This window comes from Pituophis catenifer, unplaced genomic scaffold, assembly GCF_029215685.1.
Source record: "Pituophis catenifer annectens isolate HBS135680 unplaced genomic scaffold, rPitCat1.0.hap2 SCAF_3, whole genome shotgun sequence".
In the NCBI taxonomy this organism is placed as follows: Eukaryota; Metazoa; Chordata; class Lepidosauria; order Squamata; family Colubridae; genus Pituophis; species Pituophis catenifer.
The window spans coordinates 44,940,371-44,964,197 of NW_027256883.1; the positions used below are offsets into that span (position 1 = coordinate 44,940,371).

The 23,827-nt window shown below is 35.5% G+C and overlaps 1 protein-coding gene across 1 annotated transcript in view; it reads right to left on the reverse strand.

Moving 5' to 3' along the window:
• Positions 1–817: 817 nt before the first annotated feature.
• Positions 818–23,827, reverse strand: part of ASXL3 (ASXL transcriptional regulator 3) — an 85,430-nt gene continuing 62,420 nt past the window's right edge. The window contains 6 exon segments of the mRNA XM_070942318.1: positions 818–1,424; positions 1,426–4,433; positions 5,537–7,454; positions 10,284–10,389; positions 11,247–11,343; positions 21,483–21,646. Of these exon segments, the coding sequence (XP_070798419.1) occupies positions 818–1,424; positions 1,426–4,433; positions 5,537–7,454; positions 10,284–10,389; positions 11,247–11,343; positions 21,483–21,646 (5,900 nt within the window).

The window sequence follows — 23,827 nt, forward strand, 5'->3', positions numbered from 1 at the left end:
ATATTTAAAAGGACTATAAATCATATGATTGCTTTGCTCTTTTAAATCTTCAGAAACAAAGAATCGCTTTGAAAATGGTATCACTTTTCAAAATACCCTTAGATATAAAATGGCGCATACTATGAATATATGTTAAATATCTCATTTTAGGACAAAATTATAAGTGAAACTTGAAGAACATAAATGAATCAATAAATTCTATTATAATAGCTGTACTTATTTCCCGTCCCCCGAACTTCTAAAGCCATGAAGATTCTAGTTTGTTAAAACTTGTTGCCAGGTTTAATTATACTCTAGTATAACAGCTTCTTAAGAAGGGATCAAATTACCCACAGTAGCTGCCAATGGATCAAAGTCAATCACTGCAGGCAATCTTGGCTCCAGGTGTGAAAAACCTGCCAAATGGCCATTGCAACGATGGTTTGCTAAGGGAACCTGACTTTCATTCTTTTTTATCCTTCTTCTTCTTCTTTTTTTTTCCATGGGCTATGGCTGTGCCACATTCATCTGCTCTTTCATGCACAGAAACATACTGTAGACACTGAGCAATTCATTCTTTTCACTGGGAAGATTGACTTATAAATGGTAAAAATAAAATTATGCAGTAAGACATGAACAATGTTATATTTTAAGACAGTAAGAATGCTGGACACTTCTTAAAGGGGAATTACCAGGGAGAGCCATGCAAGCCAAACTCACTCCATTCCAAAGCATCCCTAGCAACTTCCCCCCCCCCCCCAGATACAATATGGCCTACAGAATTCCAGTTATTCTTCTCTTTTGCTTTCCTGTGTTAACAAGGAATGTGCTTTGGATTCTATCGAACAACTAAACAAGCTACACACAATTTGGAAGGACCTATGCAGTCATCATGGCAGAAGGCGCCACAGCCCTTGCATACTATCATGGCTTTCAGCCTGCAAGAACATTTCAGTTCCAACTCATCTGCGCTGCTGCTGTCGGCAAATTTCTGAACTGGGATTTGGGCATTTTGAATAGGTAGGCTTGTGGTTGTAGTTGAACTACTCCCTAAAATCCCAATAGATTTTTCAATGGCAGAGGTCGCCCTTTTGAAACTTGTGCTACCAAAGTGTATTGTAGGGTAATTTCCACGCTGCTGCTGCTGTGCCTGTATTTTTGGAGCAGTTAATGGGGCAAAAGGCTTCTGTGATTCTGAAAGTAAATAGGAAGGGAAGTCGGCATTTTTCAATGCAAAAGCTTTCAACTGTTCTTTGACTTCATTCTGATCGTAGGGAGCTTGTTTCATGCCTAGCTCACAGCTGCTGCTTAAGCCTTCCTCCAAAGAAATGGGTTCTGATTTTATATTGCTACAGACATTTGCCGGCTGAGGCCAACTAAGTCTTTTGGTGGTTTCCATAGTAACTCCTGGTTGTTTGTGATCAGATGGAGCTTCTGCATTGGGAGGGGGAGGGGGGCGGAGGGGGTGGGGGATGCACTAATGATTTATTCTGCAGAGTTTGTGAGGCACTGGGGATGTCATCACTTTCCTTAATTTGAACGTTTGGGGAAAAAACAGTTGCCAGTCTCAGCTGGTGAGGTGCTGTAGACATATTGGCCTCTCCCAGGGCCTTCTGCTCTAGGTGCCTGCTGAAAGCAAAGGAACTGCAGCCAGATGGGGCTTTTAAAGTTGCCTGCATCAAAGTGGCTGTAGTAACAGGGCCTCGGGCAGCCATTGGCATTTGGTAGAAATGCGGTTGATGCGAGGTACTTGTTTCGGTGTGGAAGCTGCCATTTTTCTCTACACTAAATAAGTTCTTCTGGAAACTACATGAGGGCAATGGCCTTTTCTGCTGTTTAATCTCCGGACTGTGAGCTATTCTGCTTTGAATGGTGTGCTTGCTTGGCCACTCCTGTTTAAATAGTTGGCCATGTCCAAGTTGATTCATGCTAGAAGTGATTATACAAGGAGTCACTTTAATATCTGAATCCACTGAAGGCTTCCCAGGCTCACATTTAATTTCTCCAGCTGTCCTGGCTACTCTCTTTTTGGGATGATTTTCACGTTTGCGGATTTGTAGTGGGAGTATATTTGTGGTTGTAAAATCTCTCCCGTCTGCATTTGGGGAGCTGGAAAGATTTTCGACTGTGTTTCGCTCGGATGTGACTGATTTACACCTGGAGGTAGTTTGCAAAGGTAAAGGAAGTCGACTGATTTCTAGTTTGGCCCCTAACCTGGGCTGTGGCAATACTTTTTCCAATGGCAAGTTGCCTTGCAGTAACTGGGTCACTAGAGGATTATTGGCTTCTACTGATGACAAGCGGCAACTTGAGGTTCCAGCATTTGTAACTCTTTTCAATGTTTCTGTTGTCAGTGCCAAAGAGTGCTCCATGGAATCGGTTACAGATCTCTTAGAGCTCTGAGCTGGCTGGGAACTTGGGGCTATTTCTGCAGTTTGCACAGGAAGTTCAGGTCTTACAAAATCTTCCGTGTCCATCCTAAAGCATTTGTCAGATTCGTTTCTTTCTGACTTAACAGGCAAGGCTATGCTTGTCACAACATTTCTTGTATGCATCTCGTGCAGATGTACCAGACCTGAAGGCTCTGTTTTCACATTTTTTAAACAGTTATTTTCTGAATATTCCTTATGCTTACTTGGGTTAAGATGACTGACCAAAGGCTGCTCAGTATTCATTACCTCATTGTCATTCCAACAGATTCGGCTGTTAGGATTATATCGGTTGGTACAGATACTTTCTGCTTCCCTCTTGAAAGTTAAAGGATCTTGAAACTGTTCTGAGAAACCTTGGGTTGGAGGAACAACATCCAACTGTTTATCTTGAGGCCCAACAGGCACTTCTCGAAGAGCAGTACATGCTGCTTGTAAATGCTTGCCATCTTGCTTGGTTGGACCATTGTTAAAAGCAGAGCTGGGCTCCAAATGTTCATTATTAAGTAGCTCTGGCCTACTTATGACAGATACTTGTGGGCATGCTATGTTTTGTAAAGCAGTTTCAATCCTAATCGGCCTGTTTTGCGCTTCCCCGCTACTTTCTGTACTTTCCGTGGAAAGACCCAGAGATAAGCTTGAATTCATTGTTGTCATTGTGTGATCAACAATGACTTTACAAGGAATGGATCTATTTGCAGGTGCCTGTATATATCCTACTGAGGGTTTACCAGGCATATCTAAACGGCTTCTCATCCCCGAATTTCTCTCTATGCCATCAGCACTCATTTTGGTGGAATTCTCATAAGAATTTACAGTCATCATGTTGCTGGGAAATACAGAAATGGAAGTCCTGCCAATGGAATCTCCTACTGAAAGTGCCTCATTTCCATGTAAAGCTGCCCTAACAGAGATGCTGTTTGACAAAGCACTTGGGTCACTGCACCCAGTTAGGGATATCTTATCCGAAGGATATCTATTTATAGATCCCCCTGGAGGAATCAAAACAGAGCTGCCAGACAGGTGATCTGCTAAATTACTTACAACAGATGAAGTTGGCACAGTGGTATACTGACTTGAAATTGCACTGGTTGCATTGCTACTTGGCATTGGTAATATTTTCTTCTCTAAGGAATCTGAGAAGACCGTAGTGTTGGCTGTGGCTGGAGGACCGGAGTTTTCATGACATTTTGGCACAATAGAAACGCATGGAGTGTCAGCCCCTTGGATGGATTTCAGCATAGTTATATTGCTAATCTTTGTGTCTGTACTTTCTACAGACATCAAAACAGAGGGCTTATCAACTGCACCAGCAAAAGAAAGTTCCTTAATTGTTCCTGACTTAGCAGTGCTACACACAGAACCAGGAACTGAGTTTTTCTTATATAGGACTGAAATATTTTCTGGAGAGGTAGAAGATAGCATTTTCTCACAAAAATGAGGCACAGATATGCTTTCATTAGAATTTTGAACAGGGATATCAGTGCTAGTTTCTGGCAAAGAAGTGGCATTAAGAGAGTGCTGCAATAAAGCAGTAGTTTCACGAAGGTGAGCAGATTTGTTGCTAGGAGACCGACAGTTAGGATTAACTATAATTACACCAGTAGAACCTTCAATCTTTGTTTCAGAAGCCACAGAGATCTCCACAACTGATGGAGCTTCTTTCAAGGCCTGCTGAGACTTGCTTTCCTTGTTGCTCTGGAGCAAGTGGGCTCTTGCTTGGTGCTTTGCAAACAACTTGGCCTTTGTTTGCTCCTTGATGTGGGCCAACGTTCGGGTCTTCCCACCTTCACAGGGGCTCCCTAGCCCTCCGGAAACAATGCTTGCAGCTGCAGCAACTGCAGCAGCTGCTGCTGCTTCCCTCTGAGCTCTGGCTTGCTGGGCTCTTGCTTTGATATCTGCAAGAGTTCTGGCCCCAGTGTTCCTCCCGCTGCTCACGGAGGTACTTGGAGTAGCCCTAGGTTCTGGTTTGGAAACCGGCTGGCTCTTGATGATAAAGGGTGGGCCAATTTTTGAGAGTTGGATCTGAATGGGAAAAGAGAATATATTAAAACCGTATTAGAAAATCAGAATTTATGGTGAACAGCTTTACGCTTTTACCATATGATGGTGAAAATGTTTAACATTCTATATATTATTAATCCCCCTCCCCCATTAATATATTGCTTTAGGAATTGGAGGAAATAATATTTGCATTGTCAGGAAATAATGAGTTTAGTTTCAAGGTCCTTTAATATTTTCCAGCACATCTATTTATGCTGCATGCCTCTTTCTGTACAGTTTGCTTTTCACAATCATATTTTCTGATTTTCAGTGTTGTATTCAGAATATAGGTATTTGAAAAAAGATTTCATTGAATTTTCTATAGGTTTTGCAAAATTAGAAGCCAGAAAAACATTTATTTTCATAGGTATTTTCTCTTTCTAGTCACGGTTATAATTTAATACATCAAAGTTCAATTATCTTAACCCAACTGTTGGTAGCATCTGAATGAACACCACTTCTGTGGAGCTCTGTTACAAGGAACTATGCATATGCAACAACTAAATAAAGCAAACAAAGCAAGAATGCAATGTTTATTGTTCATACCCTTCTACAAATTTTGTATGTCTGACTATCTAAGTAACTGACAAAACTCTACAAGCCCGGGGGATAGCACGCTTTTATCTCTCATATGACTTTTCTCATTTATGGTTAATGATTCCATTATTTTCATTGCATAATATAATGCATCTTAAGAACCAGAGGCATGAATGACAGAGTTTATGATTTTACAAATGTTACAGTGAACAATTTTCCTTTTTCATTAATGTGTTGCTCAATGACAAAACAAACATTTGCAAAATACTATTGACAATTTCTAATGCTGTGTTCCTGAGGGTGGAAAATCACTTTTATAAAATATAGTATTTCATAATAGTGACATGTCAACTGAGGATGTTATAAGGAAATCTATTTATTGGCACCCTACAAGGAACAACAAAATGATTTTGTAGGCAAAAATTAGTAATTATGAGGTATCAGTTATTTGTGGAAACTGCTTATGGAAACAGTTTCCAGTGTTTCTTGATTTAGCTAAAATACAATCCAGGTAATATGTAAGTTTCTAAATGTCTATTTCAATTTACCTTTAAGGGTGGGACTCTGGGCTCTTCTCTAGGTGGTGGCTCTCTTTCAGATGAATTTGTTGATGAATTACGATGGGCCTGATCATCTTCAATTCTAGCTCTCTTCTCTTTACAGATTCCAAAACTGTGATGTTCAGCTGTTTTCCTCTTTGGAATCTCCAGGTCCCTGCTTTCATTTCTTACTTCAGGTGACTTGGTAACTTCACTTGATTTTGAAGAATAGGAACTTTCAAACCGATTCTGTATAGTCCCTTGAAGTTTGTGAGACTTATTTCTGCCAATTTCTAAAGATGATGTTGAGGTATATAACTTATCATGAGACTTAGATGGAAGAGATTCAATATTTTTGCATTCTGCCACTTCTGTTAAGATAGAAACTTCCACTTGAGAGATTGCACTTTTATTTTCAGATCGTTGGTGGCTACCATGATTTCTCATTTTTATCACTTCTGAAGAAGAGTTTTCTGCAAGAGAAGAAATGAAACGGTTCTCTATTTCAGTTTGTGACCTACAGGTTTGATTAGTAAGATTTCTGGACTGGGATCCTTCTGCTAGTGAAGGTTCAGATATGACAGCTTTCATAGCATCAGGTACACCTTGAAGTGAATTTTGTTGTGATGGAATATTATCTTCTTGTGGAATATTAGGAATGCTACAGGTTTCTTCTTTCAGAGGTGACAAGGATTCTTCAGACAAACACAATGATTTTCTTTGCTGAATAAATCTTTCACTCACTGGTGAATTGGAAAGTGGAGATGCTTCTGAAGGCAATAGTAAACTATTTGAATGAGATGTTTCAGAAGCTAAAAGAACAGAAGACACTGAAGAAGTTTCAGATGTCAAGGGCAAATCAGACATTGGGGAAGTTTCTGATGGTAAAGGTAAATTAGAAACTGGTGATGCCTCTGAAGTTAGGGGCAAATTTGACAACAGAGATGCTTCTGATGTTACAGGTGAGGCTGGCAGTGGAGATATTTCAGATATTAAAGATGTATTCAGATTATCATCAACAGATTTTTGTTGAGTATCAGTTTCAGTGTTTTCAGTGCAAGACATGTCTGATGAGCATACAGTTTCAAGAGACACTGGTGTAGAAGGTTCCTCTGAAGTTGATTGGGTGTCACCTCCAGGAGATGCAATACTGGCAGATGGTTCTTCTGGGCTTTCAGCAGAAAAAGATGTTTCAGAAATACAGGCATTTTCAGAGGACAGTTCATCAGGGTCACTCTGCAATTCCATATGTACTGCAACACCTCCACCAGTGAATAAGGAACCATTAAGGACAGGGGAATATTTTCCATGAGGACTAAGTTCTTTTATGGATTCCAAATCTTTTTCTTCCACATTACTAACAGAATTTGAGGAAGAAGCAGACTGTGAAGGTGATAAACTGCTTTCTATCTGATCTGTTATGACTGACATTTCTTCCTGGGGATACTCCAATCTTTCCTCTTCTTTGATTTCAACATGTGATAATGGACTTACTACATCATTCATCACAACACAGGATTCAGAATTCCTTGAAAGTGGTAATGGGTCTGTTTCTTCATTTGTAGCAACTGGACTTACTGGTTGTTCTGAATTCACATGTTCTTTTTGGTTCTCTTCCTGACATTCACAAATACTTGTCTCAACTTCCTCAGCAATCTCTTCTTGAATAATGGATTCTTCTGGAATCAAAATGTCTTCTGTTTCTGCCATTAGATCCTTGGAAGGAACATGTTCCATGTTGCAAAGTGCCTGACAGAAATCGCTCTCTGGCAAGAGTGGAGATTGATTGCTCTTTTCTTCATGGTCATCAAAAGAAGGCTCTCTTGAAGGACCAGGCAAATCCGAAGAACCAGAGAGGGATTTATTATCGTCTTCATTATTTTGTACTGATGTAAGCTTCCTAGATTCTTCCACTGACATCCCCAACCTAGTCAGAGATCACAGTTAAATTACATAACCATATTTCAATAAACATATGTCAGAAAAATAGCTATTGAGTTTCATTCTATGCTACAAACATATAATCTCTAAAGGAATCAAACGTACCAAATTTCTGATCTAGAAAACGTATATTTGACTAATAAAATAAATTTTAAATATACTTATATAACAACATTTTTGTCATTTAATTACAGGTATTGACATTTCATTCCACAGTGATATATACTCAACTAAAGCCAGGGCAAAGAGACATTACACAGTTACATGCAGAAAATTACTCTGCTTGTCCTGGTATCCAGCCTTCAGTGATATCATAGAAAATCTATCGGTGGACTGGAGAGTGTGTTAAAAGCCTGTCATCTCTGGCCATTTCTCCACTAGCAGTTTACAGCATATTCTAGAGTCATCCAACCATTATTATGCCAAAATGACAGTAATGAGGACAGATTCTATACCACCTCAGTGATGGCTGGATGATGCCATGAAGGTATTATAAATCTCTAAAGAGGAAAAGGGGTTAACCTCAAATTTTGTTATTTTTAACTTCCTCGACTGTTTTTTTTCATTATTACTTCAGTTTACCGATAGAAAGTAGTTTTGTCTTATCTAACTATTCTGTCACTATAAATTTAGCATTTAGGGTACACAATATTTTTAAGTCTGGGGGGGCCTTTAATGACATGCCAGAACCTCACTTTTAAAAAGTAGATGTAGCCAAAAATTGATTTATTGAAATTTGAATTTCATTTTAAAATTAAACACAACTAATATGATTATTCATTTAACATTTCCATCTTGTGTTCTCCTGTTATGTACAAGTAAAGTGTTCTTTGAGTAAAGCTCTACTTTATGGCTACATCCATATAATTTTCTTGATAGCAGATGTATTTTGGCAATGCTTTCTGGAAACAAATTTAACAAGATTTCTTTCTGAGCATTTATATATGGAATTACCCCGTCTGATATAATATGCAATATTTGGATTTGTTATGTGAGAAAGGTGACTTCACGGTATATGTAATTTTCTTGACAATATTTATATATTAATTTAATGCTCTTCAGATGAGCCAAACTATAATTCCAATTGGCCCCAACTAGTCTAATTCATACTAAGGATAATAGGAGAAGACCACATTATATAAAAAATGGATTAAACAAGAAAAAGGACAATAGACTTATTTTTCTTAGAATGAGAAGACACTATGTAAAATTGGTAAAGGTTTTTGCTAGTACAGACACTGTAATGTCTACACTTATTTTAAGTATTAGTGTGTCAAAAATGAAAAAAATCAGGGTCATTGAGCCCTTTGTGAAAGAGTAGGAAATAATTATTTTGAAAAGGTAGAAATGATATTCTTTCTGTAAAAAAAAGGTCTGCATGGATTTCCAAACTCTGAAGTGGGAAATTATTTTGCAAAAGTTTTTTCATTAACCTGGATGCATGTTAAAAAAAAAGGCATAGGAAAAATATTTTTCTTATCAGAATTATGAAATCTTTGTCTATGAAACCAGAAAATACCTATGATTATGATTTGCAGAAATACTGATATATTATTGCAATGATGTAGTCAATCCTATATACAATATTCATAACAAAAAAAAAACCCTTTTAGATAGGGCTTCTTTTGAAAGCTTTTAAATATTTTTTCAAAAATAAAATGATATAAACTGGTAGTCATCAAGTTATGGCAATTTTTAAGTACATCCCTATGTGACTGCACCTGATTTTATGACTTTTTGTGCAGCAGTTCTTAACAACTGAGTCCTGCAGTTGTTAAACAAACACCATGGTCATTAAGCGAACACAGCAGTCATTAAGTGACCCCACTCTATCCAATGGGTGTATTTTACCGGAAACCAGAAGTGAATCCTGGTTTCCAGCAAAAAATGTCATAAATTGTGGTCATGTAATCACAGGATGCTGCAAACGGCTGTAAACCTGGCCAGTTGCCAAGTGCCCAAAATGACTGTGGGGCCCCCAGCTGTCAGAACTTTGAAACTGGGCTGTAAATAGCTCTGAACAGGTTCATTGTAACTTTCAACGGTTGAAAGTAAGTTGAGGGTTACCTGTATAAAGGAACTAACATGAATACATTTTGTTAATATAATATATGTGATTGCCTGCAGTGAATTTGAGGATATGGCATACATGTCTCATGTAACTGTTATTTATCTGATTAGAAAATAATTTCATCTGCTTAAATGATTAAACATTTAATATTGAATGTCTCTGCCTATGCTTAATACGTATTTATGAAAGAAACAAGCATATTATTCTTTTCAAACAGAAATATTCTTCCACTGCTGTTGTTTTTTTTGTATCTCTATAAAATATAATATATGCATTCCTATATAATATAACACACAAATATACATTGTTTTTATTCACTCAAGTCAATACTCTAGTAAAGGATTTTATGAGGGAAAAACAAGTACTAAAATCATTTTTGTGATTATATTTATCTAATTTTATTACTTTGATTCTTTCTGAAATTTGATTCTTTCTGAAGGTTAAAAAAGGATGGGATTTACGTATTCATATTCAGTCTGTATTATATTGTCTCTATTTGAATTTAATGTTTAATACATTTGGGAAAGGGTTTGGTGAAATTTTAGATTACTGTTAGTGTTGAAAATAGGAAGTTGAGAAATTGAAAAAATAAATCCAAGGAAGCTTTAGCAATGCCATTAGGAACTAAAATAATTGGTAAATTTATTAGACACTTTTTAAAACTAAAAGTTAGATTTCATGAAGTATCTGTTAATAGCTATGCACATTATTACATATCTGAGGACATTTCTCTTTGATACTTACTTTTCTCCATAAAATCTTTCAAAGAACTTCTCTTTCCAGGGTTCTGTTTTCTTTTCCTTTTCAATTTCTTGCCTGATGCGCAACTGCATCTCAGGTGTAAATTCTCCTAAAAGATACAAGAAATGGAAGGTCCAAAGAATTAATCTAGGGGTGCAACTGAGTTTTGTGTAGTGCAGGAATTTCTGCAGGCGACCCGTTATACAAATGCTGTGCTAAAGTTGTTTGGCCAACCGTGCTCTAAGGTTTCAAAACTTAGACAAGTGTCAAAGATTTTTTACACATTGTGAAACACAATCAACATTGCTTTCCTAAACATCATGCAGTTCCTGTGCTCTGCTAGCTGCTGCTTGAGAAGCCTCCATCTTTGGGCAGCAGCTTTTCATGAGGCATGGATGGTAGAAGTTTTCCCCTATTGCAAATAGTGGTTCAATATTCAATCCAAAATTTGAATCCAAACTTCAAAACTCAATCCAAAATTAATTTGAGAGAAACCTATGCTAAACCTATGGTACTTGTAGTGCTGTTTTTAGTATTTCTAGAGTGTATTGGTGGGATTTAGTCACATGCATTTAGGTTTCCAAAGCTGACACTGATGAAAATGCTTGTTCATATTTTAAGTGAAAGTACCCATTGGTAATCTGTTGTGAGGCATAAGAGACAGATGTGCTTAACACAACTGGAAGATGATCTAGTGTACATAGTTTTGAAATCTTGCCACTTTACATATTATCAATTTCATTTTTTAGTTTTCTATCCCGCCTTTCCTCCAGGAGCTCAAGGCAGTGTTATAGCACTCTGTCCCCAATTTTTCCCCACAACAATTGTGCAAGGTTCATTGAGTTGAGCGAGAATAAAATATTAAAAGTATTGAAATGAATGTTTTCCTGGCTGTGACATAAGACGGGAACTCTTTATGGAGGGAAAAACACTATTGGTTAAATCTAGTAACAAGTAGAAAATTACCTTCTGCCAATCGCTGTTTCCACCCTTGTGCTGCATATGCAAAGAATTCATTATTTAGAGCGGAACTACTGAGGCGCAAAACTCCATCACTTCCCATCTAGAAAATAAGCCGATGGTAGCAGAAGACACTGTCAGAGATTGCTTCAACTAAGAGTACATAAGAAGAGAGCTCCAATCATGTGAAATGGGGAAGGATAGAAAGTAGGAATAACATAGGGAATAATTTGCTAATATTAAATACGGTAGCATTTTCATTATAGTCATCAAATTAAATGCAAGTGGCCTAATCCAACATCAGTGTGCCTATAATAATGTTCTGTTGATTATGATATTGGAATCCTATGCATGTTTACGTCCGTTCTGTTAAATGGGCCTAATTTTCAAATAATGATGCAATCTTTGTTTATGATCTAATAGCAAATCAAAGAAATATTTTTGAGATGGAACAAACAATAGCAACATTGGAAACATTAATTGATGTCCAATATTTCTCATCTCTAAAAAAAGAGAATATATTTTTGGTTAGCAAGAAATTATTAGACCAACAGTATGTCCAAACTTCATACAGAGTAAGAAATAAGTAAACTAATGCATTATTTCACAGAACTGCAGTGGGTAGAATTCAAAGCTAATAAAACAATATGCTACTAGGATTCTGTGACCCTTCCTTCAATCACGTTTCTAATGATGACATGAGACGAATGAAGTGCAGTGGATGACTTGCAATGGAGATAACATAGATACATTAAGAGTGTAAGCAACCTTTTTCTTGGCTAGATGAGGGCTTACATTTTTTGAATCTTGAAGTCTACAGTGTGCATTCACAAGATTATATTAAGAGTTTGCAGAGTGAATAGTAAATTAGGTATGGTTAAGAAAAACCAAAATAAGAAGTAGCAGTTTTAGGTTCTAGCTTCCTCCATTCATCTTAATCTCTTTTTAGATTAAGAGTTGGAAATCAGTTAACATTTTACACTAGAAACATTTGAAACATGAAAGAATCCATTTTTCACCAAGTAAAGTTCCACACTTCTCATGATCTAATTTAAATACATTAAATAAAATATATTGCTTTCAAAAGGAATAAGAGTAGAGGAAAAAAATCTAAGACTTCTGCTCAGAATCAATCATTATATCAGAATGTTTTTACATCTTTAGAGCATGTATTGTATAAATTAAAGAATTAAAGAAAAAGAAAACTAAAAATTTCTAAATAAACAATTCAATAGTCTATGTTACAAAGAAGGCACAATTAACCATGAAAATTAAATTATTTGGAGGAACATGCCAATAAAGTACTTTTGAAATACACTATTAATTTTTACAGTTCTCAAGAAATGCTACCTAATAGAAACAATGCTTTAATGAGCCAGAACAACAATTGTTTTTAAAAGTTATTTTCTTCTTCTTTTGGGTTTGGAAATCTGATTTTGTCCAATTAAACACAATGAGATTACTATTTACCAGGCGTGCACTTTCTGAAGAACTTGCACCAAAAAGATTAGCTTTTAAAAAAAATATCTAAAAGGGGAACCCACAGATAGAACCCACCAGTTATTTTCATAAACCAAGAAAATCTCAAACCTTAGTAAATATTAACTTTTTTATAATTGGAATACATATTATACCATGTAAACTTTCATTTTATAAAACTACAAATCTTTATGATTTCCTAAAAGAATACACTATTTTACAGATGATCAAATTTTCCTGTATAGCTAATATCTTAAGAAGCATTCAACCAGTTAAATCTATTATCTGTTTGACTCCCTGCAGCTCAATCCAATATTACCATTACTGTTTTATAAAGCTACCACTTAACCTTTCTACATAATTGATAAGCAGAAATATTTCTCAAATAAAAGATTCAGTTATTATAGGTTGTAATTCTATAGTTAATATAAGCAGTAATACTGTAGACATTACATTATTTGATTATACTACAATAGTAAAGCTTTAGCTTTATAACATCAAAGGCTTACTTTACTAAATTAACATTTTATCATCGAATATTGATTTCCCATTTTAAGGGACAATATTAAATTATTATTGCCTTTTAGAAATTTGTGAGGAAAAGATTATTTTAGAAACTTTCTTGCAGACATTTAAGAAGAAGGTGCCATGAAGAAAATGATTAACTATAATGTTTTGTAGAAATGTAATAATCGTTTAATCATTTTATATTTAAGACAGTCTATAAATTAAAGGTAAATGTTTACCATTCCATCACTTATCAGTTTGGTCAAATCTCATAGGAGTCTGTTTTTCAATGTGTAAAATGTGACTCCATTTCATATCCAAATGTAGCCACTACAATTTTGACTTTAACCCAATGTACCTTTTGAGGCATGAAGAAATCTGGAGTCTGAGATTTTAGCTTTTACTACTATTAAATTATATGAATTAAATACACTATCAAAGAAAGATTGTGGCAGTCAGAAGATTCAAATATGTAATGAGTGCTAACAAATTAATAGAAAAATGTTGAGCCAAAAATCCACACACTGTAAGTAATTTAGAAAGGTCACTGAAAACTGCTCCATGAATTACATTCCAGTAGAAATCACAACATACTCAAATATTTCAACTGAGCAACTTTCCTAAAAAATACACTTTTCTACAAGGAAATTTAGCAGTTAGGTAAGTTAACTAAATATGTATATACCACTAGTATAAATGCATACTGTATGGTCACCCTTTGCACCTTGAAACACCAGAGAAACAAACACAGGCTGGAGCTTCTTTTAGGTTCAAACTCAGAATTCTTTACTATTCTGCAATGGGAAAATTAACATTCTTAAATTTTCCTATTTTGCCATAGGAATAGAAGTTTAATAATCCTGATGCATACCTTAATATCAACTATCATACAGAGATGCATCAATGCTTAAGCTATTGTACACAATGCCAAAACTTCTTCAAAATAAGTGCAAGAAAATGACTGAAGTTATTTTTCAACATGGTGCACACCGGATGAGTTGACAATATGGATTATCCATAGAGTTCCAGATGAACCATTCCTTAGCCACCTAAATGAATTTTATTTGAGAAAACCAAGTGAAATGCAAAAAGGGATTAATACAGATTTTTGTGGAAAGTGGTTTATATTTCTATATTTTACATTCTGAATAGGAAATGAAATGAAACATTATTTTCCAAGGGGAATTATTTGTATTGATAGTATATACTGTCACTTTGTGGAATGTATGGGTAGAAAAGTATGTGTACTTAGTGGGATACATACAGTGGTGAAATCTAAAATTTGTTACCAGTTCTGTGGGCGTGACTTGGTGGTGGGGGTAATGTGACTGGGTGGGTGTGGCCAATTTTTTTTTTACTTTTAAAACCATTTTTTACATGTAAAACCATGTAAAAAATGCTTTCAAAAGGCTCTGACAATCCCAGCTGAGTTGCCTGATCGTCAGAGGGTTTGCCGATCAGGCAACTCAGCTGGGATCGTCAGAGTTTGGCTCGTCAGAGGCATTTAAAAGGAAAAAAGCCTCTGATGATTGCGCGGCTCAGCTGGGCATGGGAGGCGGGGGCAGGGATTTTTGCTACCGGTTCTCCGAACTGCCCGCCGCCATCGCTACCTAATCGCCCAAACTGGTCCGAACCGGGAGCATTTCACCCCTGGATACATATATTAGTTATACATGTCATGATAAACCTATCTCAGTAGTTTTAACTTCCTCTGGCTGTAACCAAATGAAATTGAAGAAATATTGGACCACATATTACCAAATGTATGTTGCAACAGAGAACTATATGAATATGTTTCAAAATATTAAACTATAGAATCATCAGAATACGCTGAGATTGGCATGGTGACTGTGCAATAGCACAGATTTAAATCTGGTTTTGAAAATACAAAAAGTGCTTACCTACTAAGCCCTTTTCATATACTAAGCCAATTCATATACTATGCATATGAACTTGATGTTCAGGTATATAAACAATGCAGCTAAATACTGTAGCATAAAATGAACGTGTGATTATTACAACGTTTATCCAAATTGTTAGTCATGGCTAGTGAATTGATAGATGAAATTTACTGCATCAGGTCATTAAGCTATTTAGACCAACATTGTCTACTCTGAGTGATTTCTCTCTGGTGAGATTTACTGATATTTGTTGCCTTAAATATTTTCCTTTAAAGTCTTGAATTAAGGGCATTCTGCTTATAAATATGTGTTTGTCCTAAATTATAACCCCCAAACTGCAACTGAATAATGCTGTTCTTGCGACACAATTGCAAGGTAACCTAGTTTTATATTCTATCTCTATATACAGAGGTTGTGTAAACAAATCCCAGTGTGTTAAAAACTAGAAAGTATGTAAACAGTGTGTCTAAGAAAAACTGCAGGTAATCAAGAATATCTTCCCAAAAGAAGCAAAAGAAAATTGGACTGCAAACCAATTTTTTAAATGTAACAGCTGCAATTCAGAAAAGTATAAGCAAAGGATCCATCAGCTTACTGGAAGAACAGGTTACTATTTGTAACAAGCAGAGGAAGAGGGAGTGGGGAGAAGTGCAGGAATAAAGAAAATAAACCTTTTTTTTTGCATATTTTAGGTTGCAGCCAACAGCTTAAAATAATTTTTCATTATAGTAACTGAGATATTTTTTATTAAAAAGGGATATAAATAAATGTTCTCCATTACCCAACCGTAAAAGTTTTTAAAAAGTTGACACCTCATTTTTCTAATGGAAAATTGGGCATTAATCATGCCCTAGACTCTTTTTTGGAAACCATAACATCTATCCATTACATTAGCTGGTACTATGGCAAACTAAAAATACACCAATTTTATTTCTAAATTTAGACTATAGATTATAATCAAGACCTTTTTTTGCTTTGCTAACTGATAGCAATATCCCAATAGACAACATCTTACTAGCTTCCAAACTCAAGGGTTAGAGATAGAAGATGAATAAAAGTAACCAAAAGAAAATGCTGGTTTCTAGCAAAAATACCATAAATTGTGGTCATGAAATTGCCATAAATGTGGGCTGACTGATGAATGCCTAAAATACAGTCATGTGACTATAGGCAGGTAGGCATCAGAACTTCAAACCTGAGTCACAAGTAGCTTTTTTGGAAATCTATTGTAACTTCAAACAATCATTAAGTCACCAATTGTAAATGAAGGACTACCTGTAATGGAAAAAAAAAACACACAAACACAGACAATCACTAGAGGCAGGGGAAGAGAGAATTACTACAGCAACTTGCAGAAAAAGAAATTACACCAGGTTTGCTTCAGAAAATGTTTGAGCAACTGGGTAATAAGTAAATTGCATCACTTGATTCTAAATTGACAGCATCTGGAAAAAATGGTGAAAGATTTGTAAAGATGAAAGAGAATGTGAAAGAATAAATTAGTATGATGAAAATCTCTGTAAAACAAATGTCTAGAAAGGTAAAACAGATAAATGACAAAGTGGAAATATTGGGAAGTAAAAGAAAAGTTATAGTCAGAAATTTGGAAGAGAATTAGATAATCTGGCTGTATTAGAATTCAGAGAGAAGTAATTTTGTTTAAGAATTTAGAGCAATCTAGAAGATTCTGGTGAAGATATTAGAGAAAAGCTTATCAATGACTTAGCAAAATTTTTGGATTGGGAAGAGAAGTATACAAAGGCAGAAAGTGATAAAGTATGTAGAATAAATACAAAATTTGTGAGAATAAGAAATGTTTCAAGGGGTGAATTGGAGCACTTTATCAGGAAGAAGACAAGGAATCAAGTTTTGCAGCAGCATTTTAATACAAAACTGAAAATTGATAATACAGAGATAATTGTTCCTAAAGAAATGCCTGTTCAAATTTTGTGTCAGAGAAAAAAAAATTGTTTTTTGACTGAGTGATTAAAGCAGAAAAATATTCCATGTCATTGACACATATTAGAAGATGTGATCTTTATTTTTAAAAAGCAGAGATTTCGACTGAATTCTGTCCAAAAGGCAATGGAATTTCAAATAAAATAAAATAAAATTCAAAGAAGAATTGGAGAGATTCAAATGGAACTGTCAGTGCACACTCCAAAAGAAAACTGAGGGGAGATCCTGAATTAGGTGCTACAAATAGCAATAGAACTTAGACTTATATATCACTTTACAGTGCTTTACAACCCTCTCTAAGCGGTTTACAGAGTCAGCATATTGTCCCCAACAATTTGGGTCCTTATTTTACCAACCTTGGAAGGATGGAAGGTTGAGTCAACCTTGAGCCTGGTGGGATTTGAACTGCCAAATTGCAGGCAGCCGGCAGTCAGCAGAAGTAGCCTGCAGTACTGCACTGTAACCACTGTGCCACCGAGGCTCCAATGTTTTAAAAAATGGCTTGTTATGGATTACAAATGCTTAAGGTGGAATATAAACGGAGCAAATTCCCCTGAAAAGAGAAATTAAATTAAAATTAAATATGGAATTGTTTTGTATGTAAATCCCCAACTAAAAGCAGAACTTGTATTGACTGATGGTAGATTTGTTAGGCTGGAGGTTAATATGCATGGAACTAAGACTTTGACACTGGGAATTTGTGCCCCAAATGAAGACAAACTATTGTTTTACAAATGGAGAAAGTAATATATGTTACTTCTGAAAATTAGTGTTTGATGGAGGATTGGAATGAAGTGATCGCCCTACAACTGGAAAGAACTTCTGAGAAAAATATTAAAATGAGTCAAAGCAAGTTATCAAAGTTTTCTTTGATTTGATGGACAATTTACAGCTGGTTGATATATGGAGATAGAAAAATGGCAATTCAAGAATGATGCCTATTTTTCTGAACAATATAGATTCTTTTCAAGAATAGACATGATTTGGATTTTAAAGAAATTGGCTACTAATGTATACCCACAAAGGAACAAGATTTGATTTAATAAGAAGCTATAGGCCCATATCATTATTGAATAATGACTACAAGTAGTTCACAACAATTCCAGCTGACAAACTGAAAATAATTTTGCAAAAATTTATTCATGAGGATCAATGTGAGTTTTTATCTAAAAGTCAATTAAAGGACTATGTTTATAAATGGGTTGTACATTTTGGAGTATTTTGAGAACATAACAAAAAAACTATATTGATCTTCTAAGATGCAGAAAACAATTGGAATTGGGCTGCAATACAGGGATATTCACTGTCTCTTCTCTTCTTTATTTTGATTCTTGAAATACTGAATATAGATATAAGACAAGATGAGGGAATTGTGGGAGTAAAGATTTTAAAATCTGATAAGCCTGGTGGCTCAGCAGACTGATAGCATTGTGATTAACACCAGATGTCTACAATTACTATAAGTTCGAATCTCACCAGGCTCAAGGTTGACTCAGCCTTCCATCCTTTGTAAGGTAGGTAAATTGAGGACCCAGTTTGTGGGGGCAATAAGCTGACTTTGTATAAATATACAAAAGTATGAAGGCTATTGCTTAACACAGTGTTTCCCAAACTTGGTAACTTTAAGAAGTGTGGACTTCAACTCCCAGAATTCCCCATCCAGCATGGCTGGCTGTGGAATTTTGGGAGTTGAAGTCCATACATCTTGAAGTTCCCAAGTTTGGGAAACACTGGCTTAACGCATTGTAAGCCGCCCTGAGTCTCCGGAGAAGGGCGGCATATAAATCAAATTTTAAAAAAATTAAAAGAAACTTATAAGTTAAGGGCTTTTGCAGATGATTTGGAGTTGGTTATGAAAGATCCTTTAAAGGGAAATAAAATATTAATGACAAATTAAAAGATTTTGGTGCATTACTAGGTTTCAAGATTAATAAACAAAATAGGGAGATGTTAACAAGAACTGTGAAACTGGAAGATCAAACAGAATTGATGAATAAAATGGGCTTTAAGATTGACAGGAAGGTAAAATATATCTGAATATCACTATGACAAATATGAATTGTATGTTATTTCAAAATAACTATGTTAAGACATGGATTGAAGTTTAAAAGATAGTTTAAGATGGGGAGAATTACAACTGTCATTGCTGGGAAAAATTTCTGTGATAAAAATAAATGTCTTCTGTAGAATGATGTTTTTGTTTCAATACTGACAACTGATGCACCATTTAAACAGTGGCAGAAAGATATAACTAAATTTGTGTGGCAGCGGAAAGAGCTACAAGTTAAATATAAGGTGTTATAAGATGCAAAAGAAATGTTTATCTGATTTGAAATTGTATTTTGCAGCTTGTTTTGACTTGGATGAAAGACTGGATGTTACTGAGAAATGAAAAGTTTTGGAGCTAGAAGGACATGACCTGAGATTTGAGTGGCATGGATGTTTGTGGCATGACAAAGTCAGGGCTAATGCAGATTTTAAAAGCCATTATGTTAGATGTGCCATATTAAGAATATGGAATAGATAGAAAGCCAGGTTATGCCCAAAACACTTCTGTAGATCTTGGCACAAGAAGCATCTTACTGTATATACAAGGGCAAATACAAACGGCTAATTTAATGTGAGATACCAGAATTTTGTGAAGGAGAATATAAAATGAAATCAAGAGAAAAACTGGTGAGAGACGGATATAACCATAGAAAATGAAGAAGCTAAAATACTCTGAGATTTTAGAATTCAAATAGAGAAGTACACCTGCCACATCACACCCCAGACTTTAACAATTGTTGGTAAGAAAGGCAAAAAAAAGTCTGGATAGTGCACATGGCAGTACTTGGAGGAAGCAGAAGGGAAGAGAAATAACTAGAGAAAATTCACAAAATACAAAGACCTGTAAATAAAAGTAGAATAACTATGGCAAACAAAAGCAAAGAATAGTACCAATAGGATGGAATCTTGGGGGCAATCCCAAAACCAACAGAACACCACTTGAACACCATCCACATTCACAAAATCACCGTCAGTCAATTGCAAAAGGCAGCGTTACTTGGGACTGTTTACATCCTGTGACATTAAACAAAAACATCTGTCTATCCCAAGTTCTTGGGAAGAACTTGATAGATGGACAAAAATGCCAAATCAGTCTAAACATTTAGCTGACTGTGCCACCAATCAAAATTATAACTGTTATTTATATATAATTTATATGCCACCCAACTTCCAATGATTCTGAAAAATCTACTGAATGGTAATCAGAGCAGTAGCAATGAATGGGCCATGCAATGATGCTGTTGAGAAATAATCAGCCAGGCATGGAGGAGGAATCAAGCAGGAAATTAGCCTTGAATCACTGTGTAGCCTCCAAGAGCTCCAACACACATATACAGACCCCAACTCTATGGAACCTTATCTTTCTGTTTCCAAGGTAAGCTGTCTAGGGAGATTTCTTGTATTATAGTCCCATGAGGGCTGTTTCTGTCTTGGTGGAAAATACAACAGGTCCATATAAGACCCTATAACACAAAAGAGCAGGATAAAGAACAAGGGAGAGAGAGAACTCTGCTCATGGGGTTATCTCCTAGGGAACTAGTTTGTCTACCCATTCTTTTAATATGGTGAACATTGTGTGGAAGCAGGACAGCATTTAGAGATTGCCTTTTTAGCCCTGGAGCAGGTCCTTTCTCCTTAAGAGACATTTTCCATTCTTATGGAGAGAAATATTAATTTACAAATGAGCCTTCAGTTATATAGTATTCTGACAGAGTAATACCCACAAGAGATTCACTAAATTTAAGGAAATAAATTGAAAGCTAATGGCTTTGTGTCAAAAGTATACATGTCCATTGTTAATTAACAACTCTATTGATATTATACCTTGATCTAAGATTGAAAGAACCGTAAAACAAACTCTAAGAACTTATAAAAACTTGCATATCTCAAATAGCAACTTATCTAGCTCTTTACGAAACTAACGCGATTTGTTTGCAAATATTTCCTCTCAATGAAATGAGAGACCAAGCAGCTAAATTAAGTGGGGAGATGGACATTAAGGATTAATGTTTATTAATGTTAAGGCTTTAGGGAAATGGGCATTAATAGATGTTTCAGATATGCTGTGGGATGTAATGACAGAAAAAGTGATTCATCTACTTTGTTTAGGTCACAAAACACAACAATCTGGAAGAGAGTTCATCTTTTGCTGTCGTGGCAAAAACCCTCTGCTGGACCTTTTCATCTAAAACATACTCCTTGATTTTTCAGCTACTGCCCATCAGAGCAATTTCCATAACTTACATGTTGTGCAGAAACACTCATGTCACTCAGTATTAATTAAGGTATTGGAAAAGGTTTACTATGAAAGTACTGTGAAGTACTTTTTTTTTTTTTTTTTACTCACCTGCCTGTCTACTTCTGGAAGTAAAAGCAGGAGGTATTGTTGGAAATGCTGAGGTAATGAAAGAAATGTGTGTTTGTTTATTAAAGCCCTCAAGTTGGTATTCACAAGAATAGATCCTGGTGTTTCTATATCAATGTCCTCGGCTTTGGTCCATTTCAAGTGTCCTGGATTAAACAAATAAGAACACATTTAACTCTATCACAAATAAAGGAAGGGATAGTTACACTTAATAAGTAAAATTCAAAACATTTACATTTCATATAATATAGCAGCTATCCATGTTAAGGAGAAGAGCACTTTCTTTCCCAACACTTTTGAAGCATTCTTCTATACTGTACACCCACACTTCCTTTCACATGTGCATAGTATTTTAGTTTCCTCTTTTCATATTATCAAAATAGTTGTTGCTTTATTTTATAGAAGGAACTACCTAACAATAGAAAATGAGTTAACTTCCAGTCTCATTACTTCATCAAACTATGCTGTTAAAATCAGTTGCTAAGCAAAATGTGTTAGAAACCAATAAAATGTGTTATAAACTCGCAATAAAAGCTGTTTTAAAATAGAAACTAGCAAAGATCACACTACATTATAAATTGTTCTTTGTACACTTTCATGAAGGAACTAAAGCCACTAACACATTGTAAAGTTATGAATTAATCTTTTATTTAAAAAAAAATCTACATTTTCATCTTTGAGTTGGTAAAATAAAAACCAATGAGAAATAGAAGACAAAACAGGATACTGGAGGTCAATAATCCATTACACAGGCTGTGTTACTGAAATAACTTTGGATCTTTTGACAATGGTCTAAGTAAGCTTCATGAAGAACAGCTAGAGTAGGTACCATGCTGACCTCATCAGGAAGGTGTTAAACTAACAGGGCAAGATTGCTGAGCACATTGTAAGCCGCCCTGAGTCTTCGGAGAAGGGCGGCATATAAATCAAATTTAAAAAAAAAAAAAGATTGGTAAGAGTTCAGAAACAAATATGCATCTGAGCCTTAGAGCTAAGAAAACAGGCCACAAAAAGAAAGGCAGGAGGCCAGAATGAAACTCAGAGTGTCACAGATAGTCTGGTAGCCAGTGCCAGTCAAAATCTCAATTATTTCTACATTTATACATAGGAAATGGAAAATAAATAGGGAGAAGTAGGATCCTAAATTAACAAGACAAACACAAAAACTGAGACCCACTTATGGCTGGCACATAGCACAGGAAAGCCACAATTTATTCATAAGGAACAGATCCAACAAAAACAGGGAGGGGAGTGGTAATGTATATAAAGGAAAAACATGCCTGTGTAGAAATTCAGTAATCAGAGCATAAATGCTCTACTGAAAGCATTTGTACAAGAATAAAATGAGACAGAAGGGAGAAATAAAGATTATATTGGAAATTTATTAAAGATCACCTTAAGATACGGATGAAGCCTTTATATCAGATTACCAATCTTTCAAAGACCAATAGCAAAGATTTAATTATAATGGGAATCAGCTGGGAATCTAGCTCTGCTAAAAATCAGAGATCCAACAATTGTTTCTCCTCTCTTGATGACAATTTTATTTGTCAGAAAGTGGAAGAATAACAGACTTTGTCATCCTAGACCTAATTATCACTGGCATGAAATAATTAGTTGAAGTAGTAAAGGTGCCTGGTAGCTTTGGGAAATTGGTCATGTTATCCTTGAATTCATAATCTCCAGGGGAAGAGGTATGGAAAAGAATCAGACCATTATTTTATATTCTAAAAGAGTAAAAGTTGATAACCTTCAAGAGAAGGCAGGTTGGAGGGAAGCACAACAGGGTTATGTCCTGAACCCTGTGTTATTCAATATTTCAATGATTTGAAAGAAAGAGTTGAAGTGATAATTATCAAATTCACAGATGACACAAAATTGGATTGGGTGACTAATATTTCAGAGGAAATAAAGTTTTTTAAATATCTAAACAAGACTGAGTAGTGGGCTGAAGCAAACAGCGCAGAATTTAACAGTTGGAGGAAAAATATAGGACCCAAGTATAGGATGGGAGCGACCTGATTTTGCAGTAATATCTGTGAAAAGAATCTGGTTGATCTTGCCAACCACAAGTTAAACATGGTTAGCTATGTACTGAAGCTTTTAAAAGACAAATTCTATCTTGGGATTTACTAGCAGAAATATGGAGTCAATATGGATTACGGGAGTTAATTGTTTCACTCTAATCAGATCTCAATTGGAATACTGTTTGTATGCAGTTCTGGACACTATAATTCAAAAAGGATTGTGACAACTTGAAGTGAGTTCAGAGATAGGCTACCAAAATGGTGATTGGTTTTGAAAGCAAGGTCTCTGAGGAATAGTCA